Source organism: Exophiala oligosperma, assembly GCF_000835515.1.
Source record: "Exophiala oligosperma strain CBS 72588 unplaced genomic scaffold supercont1.2, whole genome shotgun sequence".
Lineage (NCBI taxonomy): Eukaryota > Fungi > Ascomycota > Eurotiomycetes > Chaetothyriales > Herpotrichiellaceae > Exophiala > Exophiala oligosperma.
Genome location: NW_015622819.1, coordinates 1,539,430 through 1,561,714, shown reverse-complemented (window position 1 = coordinate 1,561,714; position 22,285 = coordinate 1,539,430). Strand labels below are relative to the sequence as shown.

Below are 22,285 nucleotides of genomic sequence, written 5' to 3'. Positions count from 1 at the left end.
GACATAAAGTCGTCAAATGTTACCTAAAGTCAAGAACGCTCTTCCTCCGCGATTCGAAACTGAAAGAACTCGGAATGATCCCCAACCCTTCGAAGAATCCGAAGAACAGTCAATCAATGAGTCCCTGAGCAAGTAGACTCGTCAAGAAAAGAGACATGATTCATTCGACCGTGACAGGCAAACCCGTCGCGTGAAGCCAGGACAAAAACACCTCGGGCAACCCTTGCCGCAAGAGTTCGTCGCCCATGAGGAACGGTCGGTCCCTGGTCCACTTGAACCGTCCGCGCTGCGACTCGATAGTCTTTCCCGCTTCGATGGCCATCTTGGTGTCGACGAGGTCGATCCACAGGTCACTCCCGGGCATCCAGGTCCTCGGCGTCACCGAGGCGACCCGCTCCCGGAAGTCCGGTCGCGTCTCGGCTCGCGCCCACATGTTCCTCGCGTCACGGATGGCGGGCCCTCCAAAGGTCTCAAACACGTTGGCGATGTCCTCGTGGGGGATCAGCTGGTGCGCCGTCCGCTTGATGTACGCCACCTGGTCGGCCGCGAAGTCGTGGACGCGCCGGACGTCGTGGAGCGTCGGGCTGGTCGAGACCTCGTCCAGAAATGTTTCGATCTCACGTTTCATCTTCTCGAGGCGGAACTGCGTCCACTGCTTGTACAGCACGGGCCGGTCGCTGTAGAACCGAACGTTGGTGATGTGGCTCGAATCGTAGACCTGGGGGACGTCGGCGCAAAAGGACGTGATGGTCGAGATGCGTTCGGTGACACCGATGCAACGAGCGGCGAGGTGTTCGACTTGGCCGCCCTGCAGGATCACGCCGTAGCCTAGAGTTGGGCCTTCGACCTGTTTGGAAAGTAAGTATATCAGGACGGACGAGCACTGGATGGGGATAGGTATTTAAGTGTAAGAGAGAGTGTGTGTGAGTGAGCATCACCTTCATGGGTACACCGTCGCCAGTCTTGATGTATGTTTCACCGCCGAGCATGCCTTCCGTGTCGCTGAGCATAATGACACAGACATAGGGATAGGAGTCATAACTTGAAAAATTCCAAGTGTTAGTTGTCAGGAGTGTGCGTGTAGAGTAGAAAAATAGGGGAAACCAACTGCCAGGGAATGATGGTAGAAGCTTGAAGAGGGTCGTAAGCACGATCTTCGTCCGTTAACGGCACCTTTGTGGTTTGTGGCTCGACGCTGAGCTCAGAGACCATTTCTTCAATGGTACCGCCCTTGGTCTGGATGTTTGTGTGGCCTATCTCAGTTTGCATCACGATCCGGAGGGGAACTCCGGCTGCCTCTGACAACAGTCGGGTTGTCTCGGGGTGCGTCCAGAATTGTTTAATAAAGGTCGAGTATTCTGCGGCATTGCGAAGAGTCAGGGTGGCAGGGCCCGGTCTTCCGGCACAGTTGTGAAGAACTTTTGTTGTGAATAGAGAGCGTCTGTAGGCCCGGACTCCCTCTGCTGAAAGGATCGGAAATGGCAGAGTAGCTGCAATCTTTGTACTTGTAGCGGACGGTTGTAGGTTTAGATCTTCGAAAGTGAATGATTTTGTTGGAAGCTCGCATGCCAGGTGTATCTGGACATATTGTTAGTCAGAGAGGAAGCATGCGAAGGGGCCATGGTGACAACCTTGGGATCAAAGACATCCTCCGGCTCTTCCTGTAGTCGGGAGATCATTTCGCCAGGATAGAGCAATAAAGAGCAGTCAGGGAGAAGAGATCAAAGACAAACCTAGGATACAGCCACTTGTGTAGTTTCAGCAGCGAAGTGTGAGGAGCAACCACTGGAAAGGGAGGGAGTGCGAAATCTTTTGGGAGTCACAATACACGCCCTTGGGCAGTATCTTCTGCCATGCGATGATCACAGCGTCCAAGTGTGATAGACCAGGACTGTCCAGAGTCGTCCGTAAAGCCTCCACATGATCCTCTTCCATATTGGGTTTCAATTTCCCTACCTGAACTCCTAGTGGCCGTAACGATCGCTTATCGACGTCAAAAGATAGTGGCCTTCGACTTCCAAGAGAGAAGATAGCGCATCCGTCTCCCGCCATCCTGTACATTCCGAGAGGGACTTCTCCACCCGTTACATCTGGGGTTGATTGAGGTCGAGAGGACGATGAAGCGTGGCCTTCGACAAATTGATTTGACAAGGTCAAACCAGGATAAGATCTAACCTCTTACGTCTTAGCGCTGTAGGGACGAGAACGACTCTTCAACAACCTGCTCTCGGTGTAGCCTGCTTCATAACCCTGAGCACGACCCTTGATGTTCTCCATGATCGGCAGGTCTGTGGCTCCCACCCTTGCAGTGGACTCGGACAAGCAACAGGATAGACGACCTTACATACGGCATTGTGAAGCTTAGTACGACCACCACTGCAAAGAACGAAATGCGCTTGCTTGACGAAGCAGAGATCTTTCTCACGATAGGCACTTCAGTATTCAGTCATCAAGGAGGCCATTTCTCTGGCATGTGGCAGCTGAGTGCTAATCTGCGTGTGTCGAAAGGAGTCTGCGATCAATAAAGCGGACTAGGTTCTTTCGCCCAGTCGTGAAGAAATCAAGGCAAGTGATGTGTCAGAGATACCAGGCTGTGATCAGCAACATTTTCTTGCCCTTCTCATATGTCCTGCCAATCGTATGGCTTGTACCACTTCGCTGCTCATCGGACCGCACTTCCCTTTCAGACTGTGTGGGCTACTGAAGTCTTACTATCGCGCGGTCTTATCCGCAATTCCTATCCCGTCGAATTCGTTGTTATCAGAAGGCCTAACTCTCATCTCCGTCTGGTGAGAACGTCGACCCATTGATGCCTTGTATCTATAACGAGAGAAGCAAGACTTTCCAAGCGAATTTGCATTGAAAAGTTCTTCAAAACGTAAGGTACCAGTACACAAATGGCGCCAATCGCATTACACGACGAGGCTGTTTCGGTCGTCCAGACTTGCAAAGTTGCAGCAGCAGCAGCCTCTACGAAGAAGGAACTCACCCCGCTAGAGTCGCTTGCCCATCAGGCGAATAGCAAACCTCTCCCCAAGATTCCCACCTTCAACACGCACGAAGAGAAACGACAATGGCAACTCGAACACATGGCCGCTGCGTTCAGGGTCTGGGCTCGAGAGGGCTATGCGGAAGGTATCAGCGGACACATCAGCGTGCGGGATCCAGAATTCGAAGACCGCCTATGGATTAACCCCCTTGGCGTTCATTACGGCATGATGAAAGCAAGCGACATGGTCTGCATCAACTACATGACCGGCGAGGTTGTTGGAGGAAATACAGTTAGTCACACTGTCACGCATTATGCGTGATTGAACTCTTGGCTTATCAACAATGCAATGCAGGAAATCCCAGCCAATGCCGCTGGTGTCTCGATTCACAGTGCTGCACACAAGCGCCGACCTGACGTTCACGCAGTCTGCCACGCACACTCGATCTACGGCCGTGCGTACTCGGCATTCGGGAAACCACTGGAGATGCTCAACCAGGACGTCTGCAACTTTTACGATGCCCACTCCGTGTACGAGACGTATGGTGGCGTGGCTCTCTCCGGCGAGGAAGGCGAGAATATTGCCGAAGCCCTTGGAGGCGGCAAAGCTTGCATCCTCGTCAACCACGGCTTGTTGACCGTTGGTAATACTGTGGACGAAGCCGCATTCCTGTACATGGTCCTCGAGAGGAGTTGCAAAGCCCAGTTACTCATCGAAGCCGCCGTGGCCGGTGGAAGAGTGCAAAAGCAGCTCATTGGCGATGAAGAGGCGGCATACAACTTTAAGATGAACAGTGACCCCGAGACGTTGTACTTTGAGATGCAGCCCCATATCAGATACGAGGAATACCTCCACGGTAGCGACTACAAGAACTAGATGTCTTGGTCAGTGATGCGAGCAGTGCGTTTCAGGAGAACGATGAAGCGCCTCGACAGAGATGTAACATCAAGACCATTGACGAGTTGCTGGTACATCAAGTTGTCGCTCCCTGTGAAATCAGCTACCTTTCATTCTTGAAGTTATCACGATTGTGAAAAGAAGTAGGAAGTTTGGATTGGGATCCCGAGAAATGACGGTGGTGCCGATATATAGCCGATTCCCGCGGCCTCGTCATGAACTCACGAGGCTGTGTGTTTTGCAACACCTCCTGAGATTTCTGAAAGAAAAAAAGACGTACCATACACCGTATCGACACAAGATTGGACTCGGGTGGTGCTCCTAATGCTGCAAGCTCCTCTAAATGATAACAATCACAAGCTTCATCTCATGATATCTCGTCTCAAGGGACAAGGCACTGATCAGACTCCGTAAGGGGGAGCAGAGGAGAGATCTCGTCTCCGGTTTCGTTTCGACACCTTATCGGTTTCAGATCTTCCTCATCACGCACCTTTGACGGCGGCACCATGGGAACGCTCGAACGTCTCATAGTTTCAAGCGCTGCCTCGAGATGGCTGTCCTTATTAAGGGAGTATCTGTTCCCCCTCTTTCCTCACTCTTCTACCCAGCCCACAGTGATCTTCTATCTCTCTTCTCTCTCTTCCCCTTTCTTCCTTTCTTCAGCCTGGTTGCTCTGCTCTACTTTTTTTTTCTTCATTCCTGCTACTGAATTTCTCGTTGTCTTTTTCAGGTTTGCAATTCGTTCTCTTCCACGTGGCCGGCCACACTTCTATCGACGCCTACAAGGGCAGATCTATCACGATACCACATTCCGAACAAATACCCTCATTCAAGGCCATACACACCCACATCCGACCCTCGACTATCATCATGAAATCAACCACGCAATCCTCCAGCTTCTTGGTCCTCCTCGTCTCCTTCATATCCCTGACCACCGCCCTCTCCTTGCCACTCCACCTGCTCGACGCCCGTCAGTCCTCCTCCCTTTCCTCTTCCCCGGACTGCGAATCCTACAGCAGGATAGCCAATTTCTCGGTCGTCGGCACCAACGCCACCTACCGCGCCGCCTACCTCGCCGCGTCGCCTCAGGGCAGCGACCCGGCCCGGGCCCCCCTAGACCAAGCCATGCTCAAACTCCCCGGCCTCCAATTCAACGCCACCCTGAACAGGGAGTGCGGGAACCTCACCACGGTCGCGTTTGACGGGGCAGAGTCGAACTTCACGAGCGGGATCGTGTTGCAGTTCAAGGTGAACGCGGCCGCGTCGGCCAAAGCGGGTGCCACGTGCGTGGCGGTCGTGGCGGCGATGCTTGCCCTCATAATCGGTGGTCTACTGTGAAGCTGGACAACGATGGTTTTCCATGGGCTAGCTATGTTGTCCTTTTCAGGGGGGATTTCCATTTTGCCCGGAATTGCTGTATCTGTTAGTATGTGAATGGATATGGGTTTCACGAAGATGGTCGATACCGAAGAAGAACATGTTATATGCCTAGGTATACAGATAGATGCATTCAACGTTCGGCATGCAGCGTTGGAGATGGGAATGACCAGAAGACGATATTCGTCCATATCACGCAAGACAGTCTACGATGAGATACTTCTTCGGGAGTGAAAAGCGATCGACCACAAGAATTAAGTTGCGGATCATATCATCTTTATGTGATAAACATTGATATCTCCGATCAATTCTTCCTCGCAGAAGACGAAAGACACTTTTGCTAGGTTCAGCGATTCAAGCATACTGGTGACGACTTTTTTTCCATTCTCGTGTCAAGCTCAAGTCGACAAGAGACGCCTTACTTTCCGCATGCTCTCCAGCCATCTCTGGCCCTGATTGCTTTTGTTGGACACTGTCACGTAACCCCACGCTCAGATCCTTTTGGTATACAGCCGTCGACAATGATTCCCTGTATAGATGCATCGACGTTCGGCATGTCCATGCGCGCATACTTTTCATCATTGTCCCTCACCTACGGTAAAACCCCTTCTCCGCCGGACAAGAAAGTTCATCAAAACTCCATGAAGTCCCCTTCATGATGGTGTTGCTCCAACTCAACCGTCACACGACTGAAACGGAAGTGTAGCTACCCGTACGCCGTCTCGCATGCCTAGTCGTTGCAATCCGCATCAAACAATAGTTGAATAGCAGATGTGGTCGTTATATCTAGTCTTGAATGCTGTCGCTAATTATCGATGTTACGAATACCTGAGGGCTAATGAAGTTGTCGTAGTAAGATGTAATGTGAATGATTCTTTGACCAACCATGCACTGTGACTCCAGGTCGTCGTTCAGGACATGTCATCATGTAGCCGTGAAGTCTGAATAGTTGAGGCTTCTGAGGGATCACAAGATCTACTGACGCTCAATGAGGCGGCGAAGTACGGTAAGAACCATTGGCCCGACCTTCAACATTGCTTGAATCGTCATTTGGTGATGCCTCGCCAGCAAGTTTATTGTCCGAAGCCACGATCTTTCCGTGGATGGTCTGAAGTTCTTGACCCTTGATACCTTTGTTAGGCCAATAAGTGGCGGCGTAATCCCTAGTCAACGTTAGCAAGTACTTCGTAAACAAGCGGTTGGTGACCTACCAAAAACGTTTCTCAACGGATTCATGGTTGTCATCAAGATCCGCTATCTGCTCAGTAATGAAATTACCAATTTGCTTCAGCAGGACTCTTAATTCATTCGCTCGCTGTTGAGAATCAGGAATGGCGCTCTTTGTTGTCGCCTTGATCTTCTTCAAGCTCTCTCTAACAGGCTTGAAAAGCACCTGCATGAGTGGATCGACGTCGGACGAGGAACCACCAGCGGGGTTTTCGCTACGACGGTGCTCGCTGCCGTGCCGATTGTGATGGGAACCATGGCCATGGTCATCACGATATCTGCGATCTCTCTCATCTCGGCGCTCGCTATCATGTCGACCGTGACCATGACGGCTGTCAGCTCGTGGAGTACCATATCTTTCAGAGCTATCACGATGAGCCTGGCTAGGGCGGTGTCGTGGCTTTTCAGAGTCTCGATGTACCTTGCGATGGGACCCGGGAACGGGTGAGCCGATGTTGGCAGAGCGTTCAGCTTGTAGCTTCTTGTTGTTTCGATGATGGTTCTCCACGGCTCTTTTAGCGGCAGGGTCGTCACCGTACTTACTCTTCAGAACAGAGATAAGATAGTCCGCACGTCTGACGAGATGAACCGCACCTGGTGACTTGGCATTCTTATCATCGAGCCTCTCGCGTTCGGCTTTCTTGTCGACACGATGTTCTTCAAGGAAGAATTTGTCGTTCAAACCAAGGTCGGGGTCATCCCGAATCTTTTCCCAGGCACCATAGCCATGACGAGAAATGCCAACACAAAGCATACCATCTTCGCGTGCTCCCCATGGACATGTGTATCCTGCACTCTTCGTGGCTTCGGGAATGCGGAACGACTTGAAGTCAGGATCCTTTGAGGTCACATCTTGCAGCAGTCTCATCTCGTTAGGGCGCTCAAGGATGGTCTCCGCATTGATTCGCTTGACGCCATGGAGCTCAAAAAGGATAGCTTTGCGGTCCTTTTTAGTGATCGGACGATTCGCAGTTCGCTCCAATTCTGCCATGCGTTCCTGTTCTGCGTTGAAGAGCTCAGTCGATTTGTCCCAAACTTCCTTCATCGCAGCTTTAACAACGCCAATATCTCTCCCACGAAGACGGGCTTCAGCCAAAAATTCTTCTTGTCGATCATCGATTGAGCCATAGCGAAGGTGACCTTTGATCAGATAACGGTACTCTCGTTCACTTAATGGCCGTGCAGGGTCGGCCTTAGGACCTTCCTCGGACTCGCTGTCCGAGTCAATCTCCTTCTGGCGCTGTTCTTGTCTTCGTGCCTTCCGAGCCTCACGATCCTCAACATCGCGATTTCGCACTCGAGGTTTGTTCTGTTCGATGACTTCAGCAAGATATTTCTCATCGGCCTTCTTCTGTTCCTCTGCTTTGAGCTCCTCGAGTTGCTCTTTAGGAATGATATCATCCCAAGACATTTCATCGACTTTAACATCAACAAAGTCGAAACTGCGTAGGAATTCTTCGCCACCATCAGCATCTGTGCCATCTGGCTGTTCCACTTTGTAATCTTCGGCATTGTTGAGTACAGCATCCAGATCAAGTTCTTCAAGCTTTTTCTGGTTGTCTGTCTGTTCAAACATCTTTTGACCACGTTTCTTGAGAATTCTTGAAATTTCACTTGAGCTTCCAGGCTCCCCAACCAGGGCGGTACGTCGGGCTTGGGTTTCTTTATCGGTAACGCCACGCTGGATGGTCAAAAACTCTAGCATCAGCTTGTTTCTGGCACGTTCCAAGATTTCTTCCTCAACTGTCTCCTTTGATACCAAGCGGTAGACGCTCACAGGCCTGACTTGACCGATTCTGTGGGCGCGAGCCATAGCTTGCAAATCAGCCTGGGGGTTCCAATCTGAGTCGAAGATGATGACTGTATCGGCAGTCATGAGGTTAATACCCAGACCACCAGCTCTTGTTGACAGGAGAAAACAGAAATCGGTGCTCTCTGGTGCATTGAAATGATCAATGGCGATTCGACGAGGGGCTGCCGCGATAGTACCATCGAGCCGCTGATAAGCATGACCTCTGTAGTCCATGTAATCCCCGAGAATATCGAGCATTCTCACCATTTGACTGAAGATCAAGACGCGATGACCGTCACGCTTGAGCTTGGTAAGGAGTTGATCAAGCAACATCATCTTACCACTACTGGTGACCAACGCTCGGAGGACTTCGTCCTTTCTAGCGCCATCGGGTACCAGTCGTTCTTCTGCACTGGGAAACATGAAGGGATGATTGCTTGCCTTCTTCAGTTCCATCATGATATTGAGCAGCGACTGTTTCTGTCCTTTCGCGCCTTGATTGAGAGCGGCATAGTTTTTGGTCAAAATATTCTTGTAGTACTCGAGCTGAATATCTGACAATTCGACTCGAATGATCTTTTCAGTCTTAGGTGGCAAGTCCTTTTCAACCTTGTTCTTTGTACGGCGTAACATGTACGGTTTGATGTCCTCGGTGAGCTTGGCAATCTTTGCACTTGCTTCTTCCGTAGTTAAATCCATACTCTCGTCAATGTTAATGACACCAGGATTTAGGAAGTCGAAAAGCGCTGACAACTCGCCAAGGTTATTTTGCACAGGTGTACCAGTGATAAGAAGTCGTGCTGGTGCTCTGAACTCCCGTAAGCGATCGTACAATTGAGACTCCCTGTTCTTCAAACGATGGGCTTCATCGATAGCCATGAATTGCCACTTGATCTGGCTCAAGAACGGGGCATCTTGCAGAACGAACTCATAAGTTGTGAGAAGGACGTGGAACCGTGGATGACGCACGTTGCCATCAGGAAATAACTCGTACTCCTTGATGATATTGCGGGCGGCTTGAGGTCCGTTATAGACCACGTAATTTATGTCAGGAGCCCAATGGTCAAAGGTGTCGGCCCAAGCAGGCATGGTTGAGAGAGGAACAGCGACGATAAAGGGACCTTGTTGACCACGATCGTGCCTCAGCCAGCTCATGAAAGCGACGGTCTGAACGGTCTTTCCTAGACCCATTTCATCGGCAAGGACAACATTCTTCGAACGTGACCAATTGAAAGCAAGGAAGTTCAACCCTTGAAGTTGAAAATCCTTAAGAGTTCCGTTCTGGATGTATGATGGCTGTTCTCTCATGGGAAGGAAGGCTCGTCGGGTTCCAGGATTGCTCTCGGTAGCGTTCGATCTGAAATCTTCTCGTCTGCGTGCCAAGTATCGATCAATCTCGGTTTGAGCGATCTCGCTTACCAGACTTGACGATTCCCAGCTGGCGTCATTGTACAGAAGACCCTTCCACTTTACGAAATACTCCGTGCCTTCTTCACCTTCACGGTCGCCAATCACTCTTTCAACTTTCTTGTGCTCTTCCAGAGCTTCAGCGACCTCCTCTCGGTACAAGAGCCACTTCTCCTTGTCCTCAGGTGCAATGTCGGGGTCGTTGACGATTCTAATATCTTCCATCAAGTATTTCTTGATGTAATTATCCAATCGTTTTAGACTTCTGACATCCTTTAAAGACTCTATAGTCTCCCAGGTGGCATGATAATGTGATTTCTGCTGCCACTTGATGAGAAACTCGTAGTCGTCCTTCGTGCGCGTCGGAGTTGTTATATCGACTTTGAGACGGTGATTTAATACTGCGTCAATAGCAGGAGAGTTGTCTTGTTCGTTGGCCCAGTAGTTCGGCGTCATCGTATCAACATCATCCTCTTCAAACATGCCATCATCCTCATCTTCATTATAAGAAGAAACTTTTGCAGCGCGACGGGTGGAGAAGCGGATTTCGGCGTGAGCAGGTGTGAGGCTATCGGCGGACTGCAAGATTCGTCGGCGCTGCTTCTTGGTGAGCCTCGCACGTTTGCCGCCATACGCATCGGAGTCATCGTCAGACATAGAGGGCGAATCGATCATGGGTGTATGCTGTTTCGAGGACCGCTGAGAGACTTGTCGCAAACGCTTTCGCGGGCGAGGAGCAATGTCCGAGTCCGAGTCCTGCTCAGCGTCCGATTCGGCCATGTTAGGAACATGACGAGCTCTTCCGCTGCGTCTCAGACCGTACAGTTCTGGGTTGTTTCGGATGTCATCATCTCCATCGACCGGAGGTGCCTTTCTCTTAGCCGGTCTGATGGACTCATCCGAGGAAGAGTCGTTTTCTTCGGATTTCACGCTGTTTACTTGCATAGAAGTGTCCATCTCATAATCCGCATCACCCTCAGCGTCTTGTTCGTCAGAGCTAGGTTCATTTACATCTTTCATGTTTTCGTCCTCATCGTCGACCTTGACTTGTGGCAGCGAGCTGGCGGCAACGATAGGTTCTGCGGGTTCGGACAGCTCACTTTCACTGTCGGAGTAATTCGCTCCATTCTGCGTTATAGGCTCGGAACGTTCATCGGTGTTTTCTGGTGACCTTGAAGGATCAGGTATTGAGGGTGGGAATGGTTGCGTCAAAACGCCGGAGGCTGTAGAAGAGAGCGTCAGCATGGTGTGCTACCAAAAAGCTCCGGCAGCAAATCGACGCTGCGGTCCTATAATTTGACACCTGGCGACTCAGAAAACACCAAATTCCAGCAAGAAAGGGTTTTCCGAGATGAATAACAGGTGATATAAGACGTGGTCGATGGACTGAACGGGCGACGAGATGGGGATGAGGCGAGAAGCTCGGATGACCGTGGCAGGCCAACCCGATGCGATTTCTGCACAAAAGTGACATTCAAGCGCTCAAAAATCCAGTAGATAGCCTGGCCACCTTCTCAGAGAGATCCGCAGCGACAAATGTATGATCTCGAACTGGATCGCGACGAGTCTTGAATACCAGGCCGAGCAGCCGCCGACCAGAGCGTGATAAAATTTTGGCAGGCAAAGTCGACGAATCGCATCAGAAGGGATCACTCACACTCCATCATATTCAGATAGAGCCCCTGAGGGTTCTCAAATATGTTGCATTCAGGTAATGGTGGTGTAAAAGCGTGATGTCGTGAAAGTGGGAGAGAGGAATTGCAAAGCGGAAGAGACGAAGGCCCGGGGCACACGAGACGAGGCTGCTATGGCGAGCTGGAGTGACTGGCCCTGTGAGCCCTGGCACCAAAATCTGAAATGGAAGGTTGGCCGACCCGCGGTTCAAACAATAAGCGACAATATTAATAGGGGGTATTGAGAGCGCAGGTAAATGCCAAGACAAAGCCTACACTTTCACTTCTGGGTGACTCTTCAGGCACTGTCATGCCCCGCGGCGCCCAATCACAATATCAGCATTTGGGATTTTTGTGTGTATCCCACTTCACTGCCTCGAAGCCTTTATTTCTATGCCTGCACTCTGTTGAACTTCGCACCTTATTTAACTGTCTCGTCGTTGGCTGTGAGTCACGGGACAATCTTGTGCGAGAGGAGCAATAGACGAAGACTTTCTGCCGTTCTCCTTTGGTTTGAACCAGCTGTTTGCTACCGAACACCGCACAGTCATTTCTTCGCCGCCGGCTTCACGACTCGAGAGACAGTCAAGATGTCTGACAAGTTGACAAGGTATACATTCTTTGGTACTGAAGAGCATGGACAGTAACTGACTTTCATTCTAGAATTGCTATTGTCAATAGCGACAAGGTTGGTCCTTCACACACAATTTGGAATTTCATATTGTAGATTGTTAACACTTCAATTTTCTGCCCCGCAGTGCAAACCAAAGGTGTGTGCGATTGAGACCAAACAAAGAAACCATTCTGACCCGAACAGAAATGCCGTCAAGAATGCAAGAAATCCTGCCCTGTCGTCCGAACTGGCAAACTTTGCATAGAAGTTACGCCCGAGTCCAAGATTGCCTACATTTCTGAGCGTTTGTGTATTGGTTGTGGTATCTGTCCAAAGAAATGCCCGTTTGGTGCCATTCACATTATCAACTTGCCCACAAACCTCGAGACTCAAGTTACGCACCGATACTCGGCAAACAGTTTCAAGCTGCACAGGCTTCCTATGCCCCGGCCGGGACAAGTGCTAGGTCTGGTTGGAACAAACGGTATTGGAAAGAGTACTGCCTTGAAGATTCTCAGTGGTAAATTGAAGCCCAACTTGGGGCGCTATGACAACCCACCGGACTGGGAAGAGATCTTGAAGTATTTCCGTGGCTCGGAATTGCAAAGTGAGTTGCTCCGCTGCGAACTTCCATGTCCCGGCTTCTGACGACAACAGACTACTTCACCAAGGTGTTGGAAGATGACCTCAAAGCCATCGTCAAGCCACAATATGTGGACCAACTCCCTCGTGCCATCAAGGGCCCCGTCAAAACCGTGAAGCCTCTTATTGAAGCCAAGGCAGACTTGGGGAACATGGACCATGTCATGGACGTGCTAGGTAAGACTGCTTATCTGGGGACATGAATAGTTGACACTAACAGCCTACCAGAGCTCAACGCTGTCAAGGAGCGAGAAATCGGCCTTCTTTCAGGCGGTGAACTTCAAAGATTTGCTATCGCTCTTGTCTGCGTGCAAAAGGCGGATGTCTACATGTTCGACGAGCCATCCTCCTACCTCGATGTCAAGCAACGTTTGAGTGCCGCTAAGACCATTAGAGAACTCCTTCGACCTGATGACTATGTCATTGTTGTCGAACACGATCTGTCAGTCCTGGACTACCTTTCTGACTTCATCTGCGTCCTCTACGGAAGACCTGCCGTCTACGGTGTCGTCACTCTTCCGGCCTCTGTCCGTGAAGGTATCAATATCTTCCTTGACGGCCACATCCCTACCGAGAACTTGCGTTTCCGTGAGGAAAGCTTGACCTTCCGTATTGCCGAAGCTGGTGAAGACTACATGGCCGACAGGGCACGTGGCTTCGAGTACCCTGCTATGGAAAAGACGCTGGGAAGTTTCCACCTCAAGATCGAAAAAGGCACGTTTACAGACTCGGAAATCATTGTCATGATGGGGGAGAACGGTACCGGAAAGACCACTTTCTGCAAGATGCTTGCTGGTGTCGAAAAACCAGATGGCACCCAGAAGGTCCCGGCCATGAACATCTCCATGAAGCCCCAGAAGATCACCCCTAAATTCCAGGGTACTGTCCGCCAGCTCTTCTTCAAGCGTATCAAGGCTTCGTTCCTCAACCCTCAATTCCAGACCGATGTCTACAAGCCGCTCAAGATCGACGACTTCATCGACCAAGAGGTCCAGAATCTCTCCGGTGGTGAACTGCAACGTGTCGCCATTGTGCTTGCCCTTGGTCTTCCTGCCGACATCTATCTCATTGACGAGCCATCGGCTTATCTCGACTCCGAACAGCGTATCATTGCTGCCCGAGTGATCAAGCGATTCATCATGCACAGCAAGAAGACTGCCTTCATTGTCGAGCACGATTTCATCATGGCTACCTATCTGGCGGATCGTGTCATCGTCTTTGACGGCCAGCCATCCGTCGACGCCCGGGCCAATACTCCCGAGAGTCTGCTTACTGGATGTAACAAGTTTCTGAGGAACCTTGACGTCACTTTCCGCCGTGATCCCAACTCCTACAGACCACGCATCAACAAATATCAATCTCAAATGGACCAGGAACAGAAGCTTGCAGGCAATTACTTTTTCCTGGAGGATGAGAGTTGAAATTTTTGTTAATTCGCGAAGGACATCCACAAGCATAATAACGATCATCGACATGATCGACATGAGAAAGATCGACGTCACGATGGCATGAATCACGACCAAAAGAATCACGAGTCCACGACTTCCACCAGCGCCGTGGCCTCGTGTCTGAAAAGCACGGGTAAAGGTGCCAAGAAACGCCGCGGTGGCGTCCTAGTCGGAGATGAGGACGCCGAAGCGGATGAAGACGACGAGGAAGATGACGATGAGGGAGGCAGTGGTCGACCTCCTGCGCCTCTCCATTCCAGCCCCACTCGACATTGTCTGCGTCTGCATTCTTTCTCAAGTGTGGTGATGCAGACGCTTAGAAGAGCCATAGATGAGACTGTCGAAGCGTAATGGCTAAAGAGAAAGGTCCGGGTCAAGCTAGGTGACCACTGCCAGTGGCGGGTCTGGAGACGACAAAGACCATCTAGGGCGTTGTTCTAGAAGATCAGAAACCTGTTGTGCCTCTTCTAACAGGCCCAGTTGGTGCAAACAAGTACGAGTCTAAGAAGAGCTATGTTGCTTACAGAATTAGTCGATGACGAAAAACATAGTCCCGATGTTGATTTTTAGTTCTCCATTTGTGCTTTGTATTGTTGCTCGGCTCGAAATCCTCAGGTAAGTTAGGTAGGGGTCTCGTGGTCTCACGTATGTCACCGTGCCAGCACCCCGACGAACGCTTTACAAGTCCATCCCAGAAGCAATGTTGACCTGAACGAAGGGTCGCATGTGCCCTGGATGTGAGATGCCATGCTCGCATTGAGTTGGATGGAAGAGATCGAGATGCCGTCCAACTCACGGGTATGTATGTGTATCGGACTGTGGGAACCGACGTTCAGCCGATGAGATACGTTTCCCTCCGGAGATCTTCCTTTATCAGAGAGGTCGTCGTCGCCAACAAGCGACCATGTCCATGGACGCCCTACCGAGTATCCGTACCAGACGACTTTTCGATCGGTTTGACAGATTCATGGACAAGCCACTAAAGAAACTCAACACCTCAGGCATTTAACATCCAAGGCGGGGCCCCACGGTTTCATCACACACCCAATCGCCTACATCGAAAGCCGCCGCGAATGCCTATTTCCCCAGACACCACTAGGGGTGAGGTGGGATTGAACCGAGATACAGCCTAAAGGGAGAAAAGAAAGGTTGCATCGATTCCCTCTTCTCGCTCTGTTCCACGTCTGTTCTTGACAAAATCCCGGCGGGGGGGAAGTTGACGAGGTCCTCTCCGTCTATGCGAGTTTGATGCAAGTCCGCCCTCCTGGGCCAATACGATCAGGGTTATCTCCTCAGAACGTACGCTCGCTGTACATCGTACAGCAGCTACGAAAACATGTCTTCTCGAGGGGCGCTGCGAGTTTCTATCGAGCCCAGTGAAATCAGGCTCAATCCCGCAAAGTCTAACACACTTGAAGCTCATCTTTTCAATGATTGGCCGAGCCAATGACTCTGAAGACATCACGAAGGGTCTAGAGCCACGCTCACGCTCCCCGTGCAGAAGACGACCGGACCTTTCACAAATCGGTAAGGACCATTCTGTGGTTTGTATGTAAATGACCATCCTCCCCCCTTACGACGTCTCCGACCCCTAGGTCGGTCGTAACCCCCTCTGCCTTTTCAAAGAGTCACCCAGACGTCCTAAAGATTTGGGATTGCGTGTTGACGAAGTCTTCTGCTTTTCCTTTTTCAACTATGGCGACCGTCATCAAGGATGGCAGTGACAGAATGCATGTAGAAGCCTCAGACACTGGCCTCGGACACCTCAAGGACGTCGGCCTACACGATGCCACCCTCGCCAGCGGTGCCCTCGAAGGGACGGCTCAGGAACACAGCATGGGAGTCTTCCAGGCCTTGAGGACGTACAAGCGGGCGGCGTTCTGGTCGATCCGTACGTTTGTTGCCGAATCTTTACGGCATCTACCCATCTATTTGATTGTTTGGTGTGTTTGTTTTTGTTACTAACAGTGCATTCTCCATGGCATGGACAGTCCTCTCCACGACCATCGTCATGGAAGGGTACGACGTGACACTGATAGGTTCTTTCTATGGTTATCCTTCTTTCCGTCGAAAGTACGGTGCCTACCTCGACGAAGAAAACGGCTACCAGATCTCCGCGACGTGGCAACAACGCTTCAACTGTCTCGGGGCTCTGGCCAACATCATCGGCGCCCTGTTCAACGGGTGGGCCACGGCTCGCTGGGGACACCGCAGGGTCCTCATGTTCTCACTCTTCTGGCTGACCGGCTTCATCTTCATCGTCTTCTTCGCGCCCACGATCGAGGTCCTGCTCGTGGGGTCCTTCTTCTGCGGCATCCCCTGGGGCGTCTTTGCCACGACGGGGCCCTCTTACGCCGCCGAGGTCACCCCCCTCGCGATCCGAGGGTATCTGACCGCGTACGTCAATCTCTGTTGGTGCATAGGCCAGTTCATCGCCGCGGGAGTTCTCAAGGGTCTCGTGAACAACGACACGGCTTGGAGTTATAGGGTTCCTTTCGCTGTACAATGTGAGTCTCCCGGCTTTTTCCGGACGTGGTATTTTGTATCCATGGTTGTCCTTAAACTCCTCAATCACCGACTGACACCTTCCGATGACGAATGACGAAACAGGGGTATGGCCCGTCCCTCTCTTCGTCGCGGCGTACTTTGCACCCGAATCCCCGTGGTACTTTGTCCGCACCGACCGGATCGAATCGGCCCGCAAGTCACTCGAGAGGTTGACGGAACCCGAACACCACGGCGACATCGACCCCACCGTCGCCATGATGGTCCACACGAACAAACTCGAGATGGCGGAGCGGGCGGGCGTGAGGCTCTGGGACGCGTTCAGGGGCACCAACCGGCGCCGCACCGAGATAGCGTGCGTGGGGTTCCTGTCCCAGATCACAAACGGGGGGGCCCTGTGCTACTCGGGGTCCTTCTTTTTCCAACAGACCGGCATCGGCGCCAGTGCCTCGTACGCCATCTCCCTCGGCGGCACCGGCATCGCGTTCGTGGGGACCGTCATCTCCTGGCTCTACCTCTACCGGTGGGGTCGAAGGACCATCTGGCTCGTCGGTTTCAGCTCCCTCGTCGTCATCCTCTGGACCATCGGTTTCCTCGCCCTGCCTCGCCAGACAAAGGCTCTGGCGTGGGGGCAGTCCCTCCTCTGCATCGTCTGGCTGGGCGCCTACTCCATGAGCGTCGGCCCCATCATCTACACCCTCGTGTCGGAAATAGGGTCCACCCGTCTCCGCACCCAGACCGTCGTGCTCGCCCGGAGCACCTACTACGTCGGCAACATCATATGCGGAGGTCTGCTGCAACCAAAATTGATATCCCCGGGGGCTTGGAATGCAAAGGGCAAAACTGTATGTTGCACTCTAGATCGGTCGTTTCTTTGGTGGCCGAATGACTGATCCCTTTTTCTTTTCCTCGGAATTCAACAGGCATTCTTCTGGGCGGGACTCGCTACCTTGACGTTGATCTGGGGTTATTTCCGACTTTTCGAAACAAAAGATAGGACTTTTGGTGAGCTGGATTTCATGGTGAGTGAACGTCATGCCCTCCCATTCTGTGTATGTTGTCCAAAACTCAAAAATACACATAGTTTCAAAACAATGTCCCTGCTCGTAAGTCGGCCAGGTATCAAATCAGGGAAGAGGAATTGTATACCGCAGATGGAGACGTCGAGAAGTCTTGATGAGTTTTAAGTGATAGGCAAGGAAATGGGGGAAGTGGGCGCGGGGGGTGTTCGAGATGATATCTGTAACAGCATCAGAAAGTGAAAAACGTGGTGACCATTTTTATGGGTTCATGGACAGGAGGAGAAGAAAATGAAGATGTGGTGTCATGTTGATTCTTAAAACAAGTCAGTTGTGTGGTGGAAGAGAAGATTGTCTGGAATCTGGATCTTTTTTTTTCTCTTTTTCCATCTTTTAAAGGCACGAGTGAGATGGCAGAGCTCGAAGAGTTACCGAACCGTTACCATGTGTTTTCCTTTTGGTAGTATCTGTGACGGTACAAACATGATCGACGTGAAAATTATTATCTGTATAAATATTCTGTACTCGTCCCCCGTACAATATATAAAACTGTTAAAACAAAACCGCGGTGGCGTGTCAAACACAGCACCTCGAAGAATGATAATGATCACGAATCAAAGGATGAAAATTGATTGTCAATCTAAAATACTCGTATAATAGAGAGAGTGTCAATCAGATCTTCCTTCACACCCTACTACCACTTATCACAGGGCCAAAATCACCACCAACACCATCATCATTCTCCCCTCGAACATATCACTATTGACATCAAGAAAAGTTACTCAATCAACCAATACAATTTCAAATGAATACATATACAAGAGAAACGCCTCTTGGTAAAGCACTTGTCCTCAGTGCCATCTCAGGTTCACCTCCTTGTCTCTCCAAGGTGTTTTCTTCCTTGCATAATCTTTTGCCCTCATTTGTCCTTGATTGCTTGATGTCTTGCTTCCTCCTCGCGACAATGTCTCGCCTTGATCAGGACAACGTCCCTAATCAACCACCTTTACCTTGCGGCTCTCCATCCCCCTTCACCATATGACAAATGAAAGGTGTAGTAGCGTAAAATACGCCTTATACTGGTATTCAGTATGCTTTGCGCCATTGTCTCCGCCCAATCCCACCACTTGGGCTATTATCATTTGTGTCAGACAAAGAATGCCTTTTTCCTAAGCATAAAGCTCATCACTCCGTGCAATGAGTAAACATGACAGAGTTGCAGATCGAGATCTCTAGTACGATCAATGAAGATGACCAGTCAACAAGGCTCTGCGCAATGAGCCTCAGCCCATTCATTCCTCTCATCTGAACAAATTGGTTTGCTGCTGTAGCAATAATCTTCCCCCGGAAAAAACATGCATTACAAAAGAAATATTGTCATAAAGATGGTCTCCTGGGATGACAGGCGTTGGAGCCAGCCGTGCCCATTGTAAGGCCCCAGATCGAAGTTGAAGTTGAATTGGTTGACAACTTCGACCGATGGTTGAAAAGAAGAAAACAGTAAGAGTCCACCGAAACCGAGCCAGCGTCGCCCATGCGGCTCAAGGTCATAAGTCATAATCAGTGGAGAGGGGTGTCGTCGTAAAAAAGGATCCCAAGAACGCCAGAAAGGGTTTCAAGGAGTGGTATGAGTGCCGTGCATCCTCGAGAAAAGTGTCGAAGCTGGAATGCCGGCACATGCATGCCCAATCCGACCCAGGTTCGACGACATGTTCAAACGTCGAACCTTTAATCATTATAATATTACACAGAACCAAGACTCAAAAGAGCTTCAATCGCAGCTTGTTCTTGGGAGTTGTTAACGCCGGCGCCGTTTGGAAATGAATAGGGAGGTGTAGGGTTTATCGCAACAGGCTTCGTCGGGGCGGTACGAGCAATCTCAGCTGGAGTCTTTGATCGCTGCCTGGGCCGATAAGAGTAGGTCGCGATAGGTTGATAGAGCCGACCAGGGCCAGAAACCGATCTCGCATTGTTCGGCAAAGACCTCGCACGAAGTGCTTCGGCGCCAATACTGGCCCAGTCTTCCTCGTCCGTAGCGTCACCTTCTCCGAGATCTTCGTCGAGAGGTTCCTCGGCGATAGACGATACATAACCGCCTTCATCGCCGTCCAATGACATCTTATCAGCTTCATGCTCCAGCATGTCTTGGTCCTCATATTCCATCTCCGAGTGAGAAAAGACGGCCGAGTTACCGGTGTAGCTGGTGCCGAGGTCTTGGGAACCCGTGCGCCAGGATCTCTGACCGGGAACCTGTAAACCAGGCTGAGAGTAGGATGAGGGTAGGCTCCCGGGAGGTGTCATGGCAGTGCCCTGACGCTCTCGTGGCGGCTGGCCCTTGATGCGAGCATCCCATCTTCCCCAGCCCACTTTATCGAAAATGACATCGCCTTCTCTTTCGATATTGCCACCCTTGCCCTCGAGCGCAGCCACGACAAGACGACGTGCTTTGGCCGAGGTGATGCGCGAGAAGCCTGGCACCGTGGTGGTCAAATAGCCCATGATGTGTCTGATGGCCAGGGGACCATGGGAGAGTAAAATGTCAGGCAAGTGATGCTTGGCCAACATGCCGGGGGTGATAGCGCCAGCACTGTCCAGATCACCCAAGCTGTCTAGAGCCTCAGCACTCAGTGCAGTCGGTTGATTGGTATCGTCGACATCGTGGAAATCGACGTCTGAATCGACAGCGGCGCTCTTTGGCGACACGGGGCCATGGTGACGGCTGTCGCGGCGACCGTGGTTGCGCGGAGGGAGGTTCGGCGAGATGGAATTGGGAGGAGTAGGCAACATGCCCGAGTGGTTTTGGGAGCCTGCCGGTGCAACAGTGAAGTTGTCCCGGCCGAGGGCATCGCGAGGCTTTGGAATGTCGACAGATGCGGACTTGCCATTGAGGGCCATACCGAGGGCCGACACGGTTGCTGGGGCCATAGTTGATGTTGTGTTGGGAGGATCGTGTGAAAGAAGTCTGCTCATGGCAGAGTATGAGTCAGCGCTCGAATTGAATTGAATCGATCGAGCATAGGTGCGCGACGCGGCGTAGATGGGTAGATGTAGTGTACCAGGTGAGATTGTGATATCTCATGAAGGGGTGACTCACCACACGATATTCTTCAACAGAAGAAGCAACGATAGCGCTTTGCGTAGAGTTGGGCTGGATGGCAAAGTGCGATTGGAAGTGGCGCGAAGGTCGAGTAACCCAGAGTGGTGATGTTGCGACGCAGGAGGGTTGAGTCAGAGGCGAATTGTGGCGATCAGAGACGACCTGGACGGTGGTCTCTTGGGCAGTGGATATCTTCCCTTGATATCAGGAAGATGTGGAAAGGAAGAAGAAAGAGAAGAAGAGAGAATGGACGTTCTTGATAAACAGGAAGCGGGGGGGTGCAGCTGCTGTTTGGTGGGTTTATGGTTGGGAACGGTAAGTCAATCAAGTAGGCATGAACGATGGATGGTTCACATATACAAGTCGATGGGTGCAGGTGGGTGGAATGATTGGCGATTGTACATGAATGAAGGTGTGAGAGTGTCACTACGAGGACTGTGCAAGCCTGTACTCCGTAGGTGCCGTCTTACCTTAGGGTAGCCTAAAGTACGAGTAGTAAGGAGGAGGGAAGCCCACAACCCACAAGCCACTCTTGGTGAGTCCGGGCAGTATCGGGGAGCTAAGGCCAATGGAGGCCCATAAACCGGGCAGGTCATCAGGGCAAAGAGCAAAGGCCCCCGGAGCATCGGAAGGTCCACAAGGCAGAACAGTCATAAAGTGTGGTGGTTTCTGCGCCGCTCTTTGGTGACTCCCTCCCTTTTATTACGCGTTTCTCCCACAGTTCATGCAGTCTGTCCTGGCCTCGAAAATCCACCCGGACCTTGGAATTCCCTCCAATAGTCGACTTCCCACGCCAACACATGGCATTGTTCATCACCCTCACTCGAGATGGCACATTACGAGGTTCGATAATGAAGTCTTGGTCGCGACAACACTAGGGGTTTCTCGTCTTCCTCGCTCCGTACTTGAGTAAAACTCTGCGCACAGGGCTTGAATTCAATTCTACGTGTTTCTTATCTCGGAGAAACCAGTCAAGCCTTGTTCGCTATTTCGTCCTTGACAGTAAACTATCAAGTCGGAGTTCCCAACCCACAATTGATAACGAAAAAGGCGCGCGCCACCCGCAATTCCCATCTCTAATGGTACGGAGTAGCTGCCCGTTGTCTATCGCGGGCATTTGCGGAGACGTCTGCGTCTGGCACACTTTGTCGACCACGAGGGACCGATTAGGAGCCCTTGAGCAAGTGAGTGGGATGCGTAATACTGGACGATAGGTATTGTACGTACACTGTGCTGTGCTCATACTCGTACTCGTAGAAGCCATAACAACATTTTGTAATGATCATCAGGCTGAATAATTGTGATCTTCAGTCGATCTTTCGAAAGGCATTTATTGCCTCTAGGGTTTCCCGCACTCTTTCCAAGGACAACGAGAACTCGTACAGTAGTGGTGATGGTGATGGTCACATGCTCAACGTCAATTTTCGTCCCGCTGACGCTTCGACATTCCATGCCTAGGTGCTGTCCTTACAGAGTACACATCATCACATCATCCATGATCGACTTTTGCCCATTGACTGCACAAGTTTGCATGGGTATGGCTATGATGAAAATCGACCACACAATAGCGATACAACAATGTAATTTAGGGGATTTAC

General features: G+C 51.1%; 8 protein-coding genes across 8 annotated transcripts; 5 read left to right on the top strand and 3 right to left on the bottom strand.

Moving 5' to 3' along the window:
* Positions 1 to 11: 11 nt before the first annotated feature.
* On the bottom strand, positions 12 to 1,679 carry PV06_02024 (uncharacterized protein; the record flags this gene model as incomplete). Its single annotated transcript, XM_016402667.1, has 4 exons — positions 12 to 847; positions 939 to 1,041; positions 1,109 to 1,578; positions 1,632 to 1,679. 4 exons carry the CDS (start codon positions 1,677 to 1,679, stop codon positions 161 to 163), a joined length of 1,308 nt encoding a protein of 435 aa, XP_016266564.1. The 3' UTR covers positions 12 to 160.
* Positions 1,680 to 2,271: 592 nt separating this feature from the next.
* On the top strand, positions 2,272 to 4,076 carry PV06_02023 (uncharacterized protein). Its single transcript, XM_016402666.1, has 2 exons — positions 2,272 to 3,281; positions 3,345 to 4,076. The coding sequence occupies exons 1-2, from the start codon at positions 2,898 to 2,900 to the stop codon at positions 3,864 to 3,866; spliced, it is 906 nt and encodes a 301-aa protein (XP_016266563.1). The 5' UTR covers positions 2,272 to 2,897; the 3' UTR covers positions 3,867 to 4,076.
* Positions 4,077 to 4,757: 681 nt separating this feature from the next.
* On the top strand, positions 4,758 to 5,225 carry PV06_02022 (uncharacterized protein; the record flags this gene model as incomplete). The annotated part of the gene is made up of 1 exon (XM_016402665.1): positions 4,758 to 5,225. One exon carries the CDS (start codon positions 4,758 to 4,760, stop codon positions 5,223 to 5,225), a length of 468 nt encoding a protein of 155 aa, XP_016266562.1.
* A 280-nt stretch (positions 5,226 to 5,505) lies between these two features.
* PV06_02021 (uncharacterized protein) lies at positions 5,506 to 11,446 on the bottom strand. The gene is made up of 3 exons (XM_016402664.1): positions 11,348 to 11,446; positions 6,476 to 10,913; positions 5,506 to 6,427 (listed from the first exon to the last, which is right to left on the bottom strand). The coding sequence occupies exons 1-3, from the start codon at positions 11,355 to 11,357 to the stop codon at positions 6,250 to 6,252; spliced, it is 4,626 nt and encodes a 1,541-aa protein (XP_016266561.1). The 5' UTR covers positions 11,358 to 11,446; the 3' UTR covers positions 5,506 to 6,249.
* A 507-nt stretch (positions 11,447 to 11,953) lies between these two features.
* Positions 11,954 to 14,039, top strand: PV06_02020 (translation initiation factor RLI1; the record flags this gene model as incomplete). Its single annotated transcript, XM_016402663.1, has 6 exons — positions 11,954 to 11,973; positions 12,027 to 12,051; positions 12,122 to 12,133; positions 12,181 to 12,583; positions 12,634 to 12,795; positions 12,847 to 14,039. The coding sequence occupies 6 exons, from the start codon at positions 11,954 to 11,956 to the stop codon at positions 14,037 to 14,039; spliced, it is 1,815 nt and encodes a 604-aa protein (XP_016266560.1).
* An 87-nt stretch (positions 14,040 to 14,126) lies between these two features.
* Positions 14,127 to 14,417, top strand: PV06_02019 (uncharacterized protein; the record flags this gene model as incomplete). The annotated part of the gene is made up of 1 exon (XM_016402662.1): positions 14,127 to 14,417. The coding sequence occupies one exon, from the start codon at positions 14,127 to 14,129 to the stop codon at positions 14,415 to 14,417; it is 291 nt and encodes a 96-aa protein (XP_016266559.1).
* A 1,344-nt stretch (positions 14,418 to 15,761) lies between these two features.
* PV06_02018 (uncharacterized protein) lies at positions 15,762 to 17,771 on the top strand (the record flags this gene model as incomplete). Its single annotated transcript, XM_016402661.1, has 5 exons — positions 15,762 to 15,957; positions 16,058 to 16,573; positions 16,677 to 17,416; positions 17,495 to 17,593; positions 17,656 to 17,771. The coding sequence occupies 5 exons, from the start codon at positions 15,762 to 15,764 to the stop codon at positions 17,746 to 17,748; spliced, it is 1,644 nt and encodes a 547-aa protein (XP_016266558.1). The 3' UTR covers positions 17,749 to 17,771.
* Positions 17,772 to 18,197: 426 nt separating this feature from the next.
* Positions 18,198 to 21,099, bottom strand: PV06_02017 (uncharacterized protein). The gene is made up of 2 exons (XM_016402660.1): positions 20,685 to 21,099; positions 18,198 to 20,552 (listed from the first exon to the last, which is right to left on the bottom strand). The coding sequence occupies exon 2, from the start codon at positions 20,513 to 20,515 to the stop codon at positions 19,334 to 19,336; it is 1,182 nt and encodes a 393-aa protein (XP_016266557.1). The 5' UTR covers positions 20,516 to 20,552; positions 20,685 to 21,099; the 3' UTR covers positions 18,198 to 19,333.
* Between the last annotated feature and the right edge of the window lie 1,186 nt (positions 21,100 to 22,285).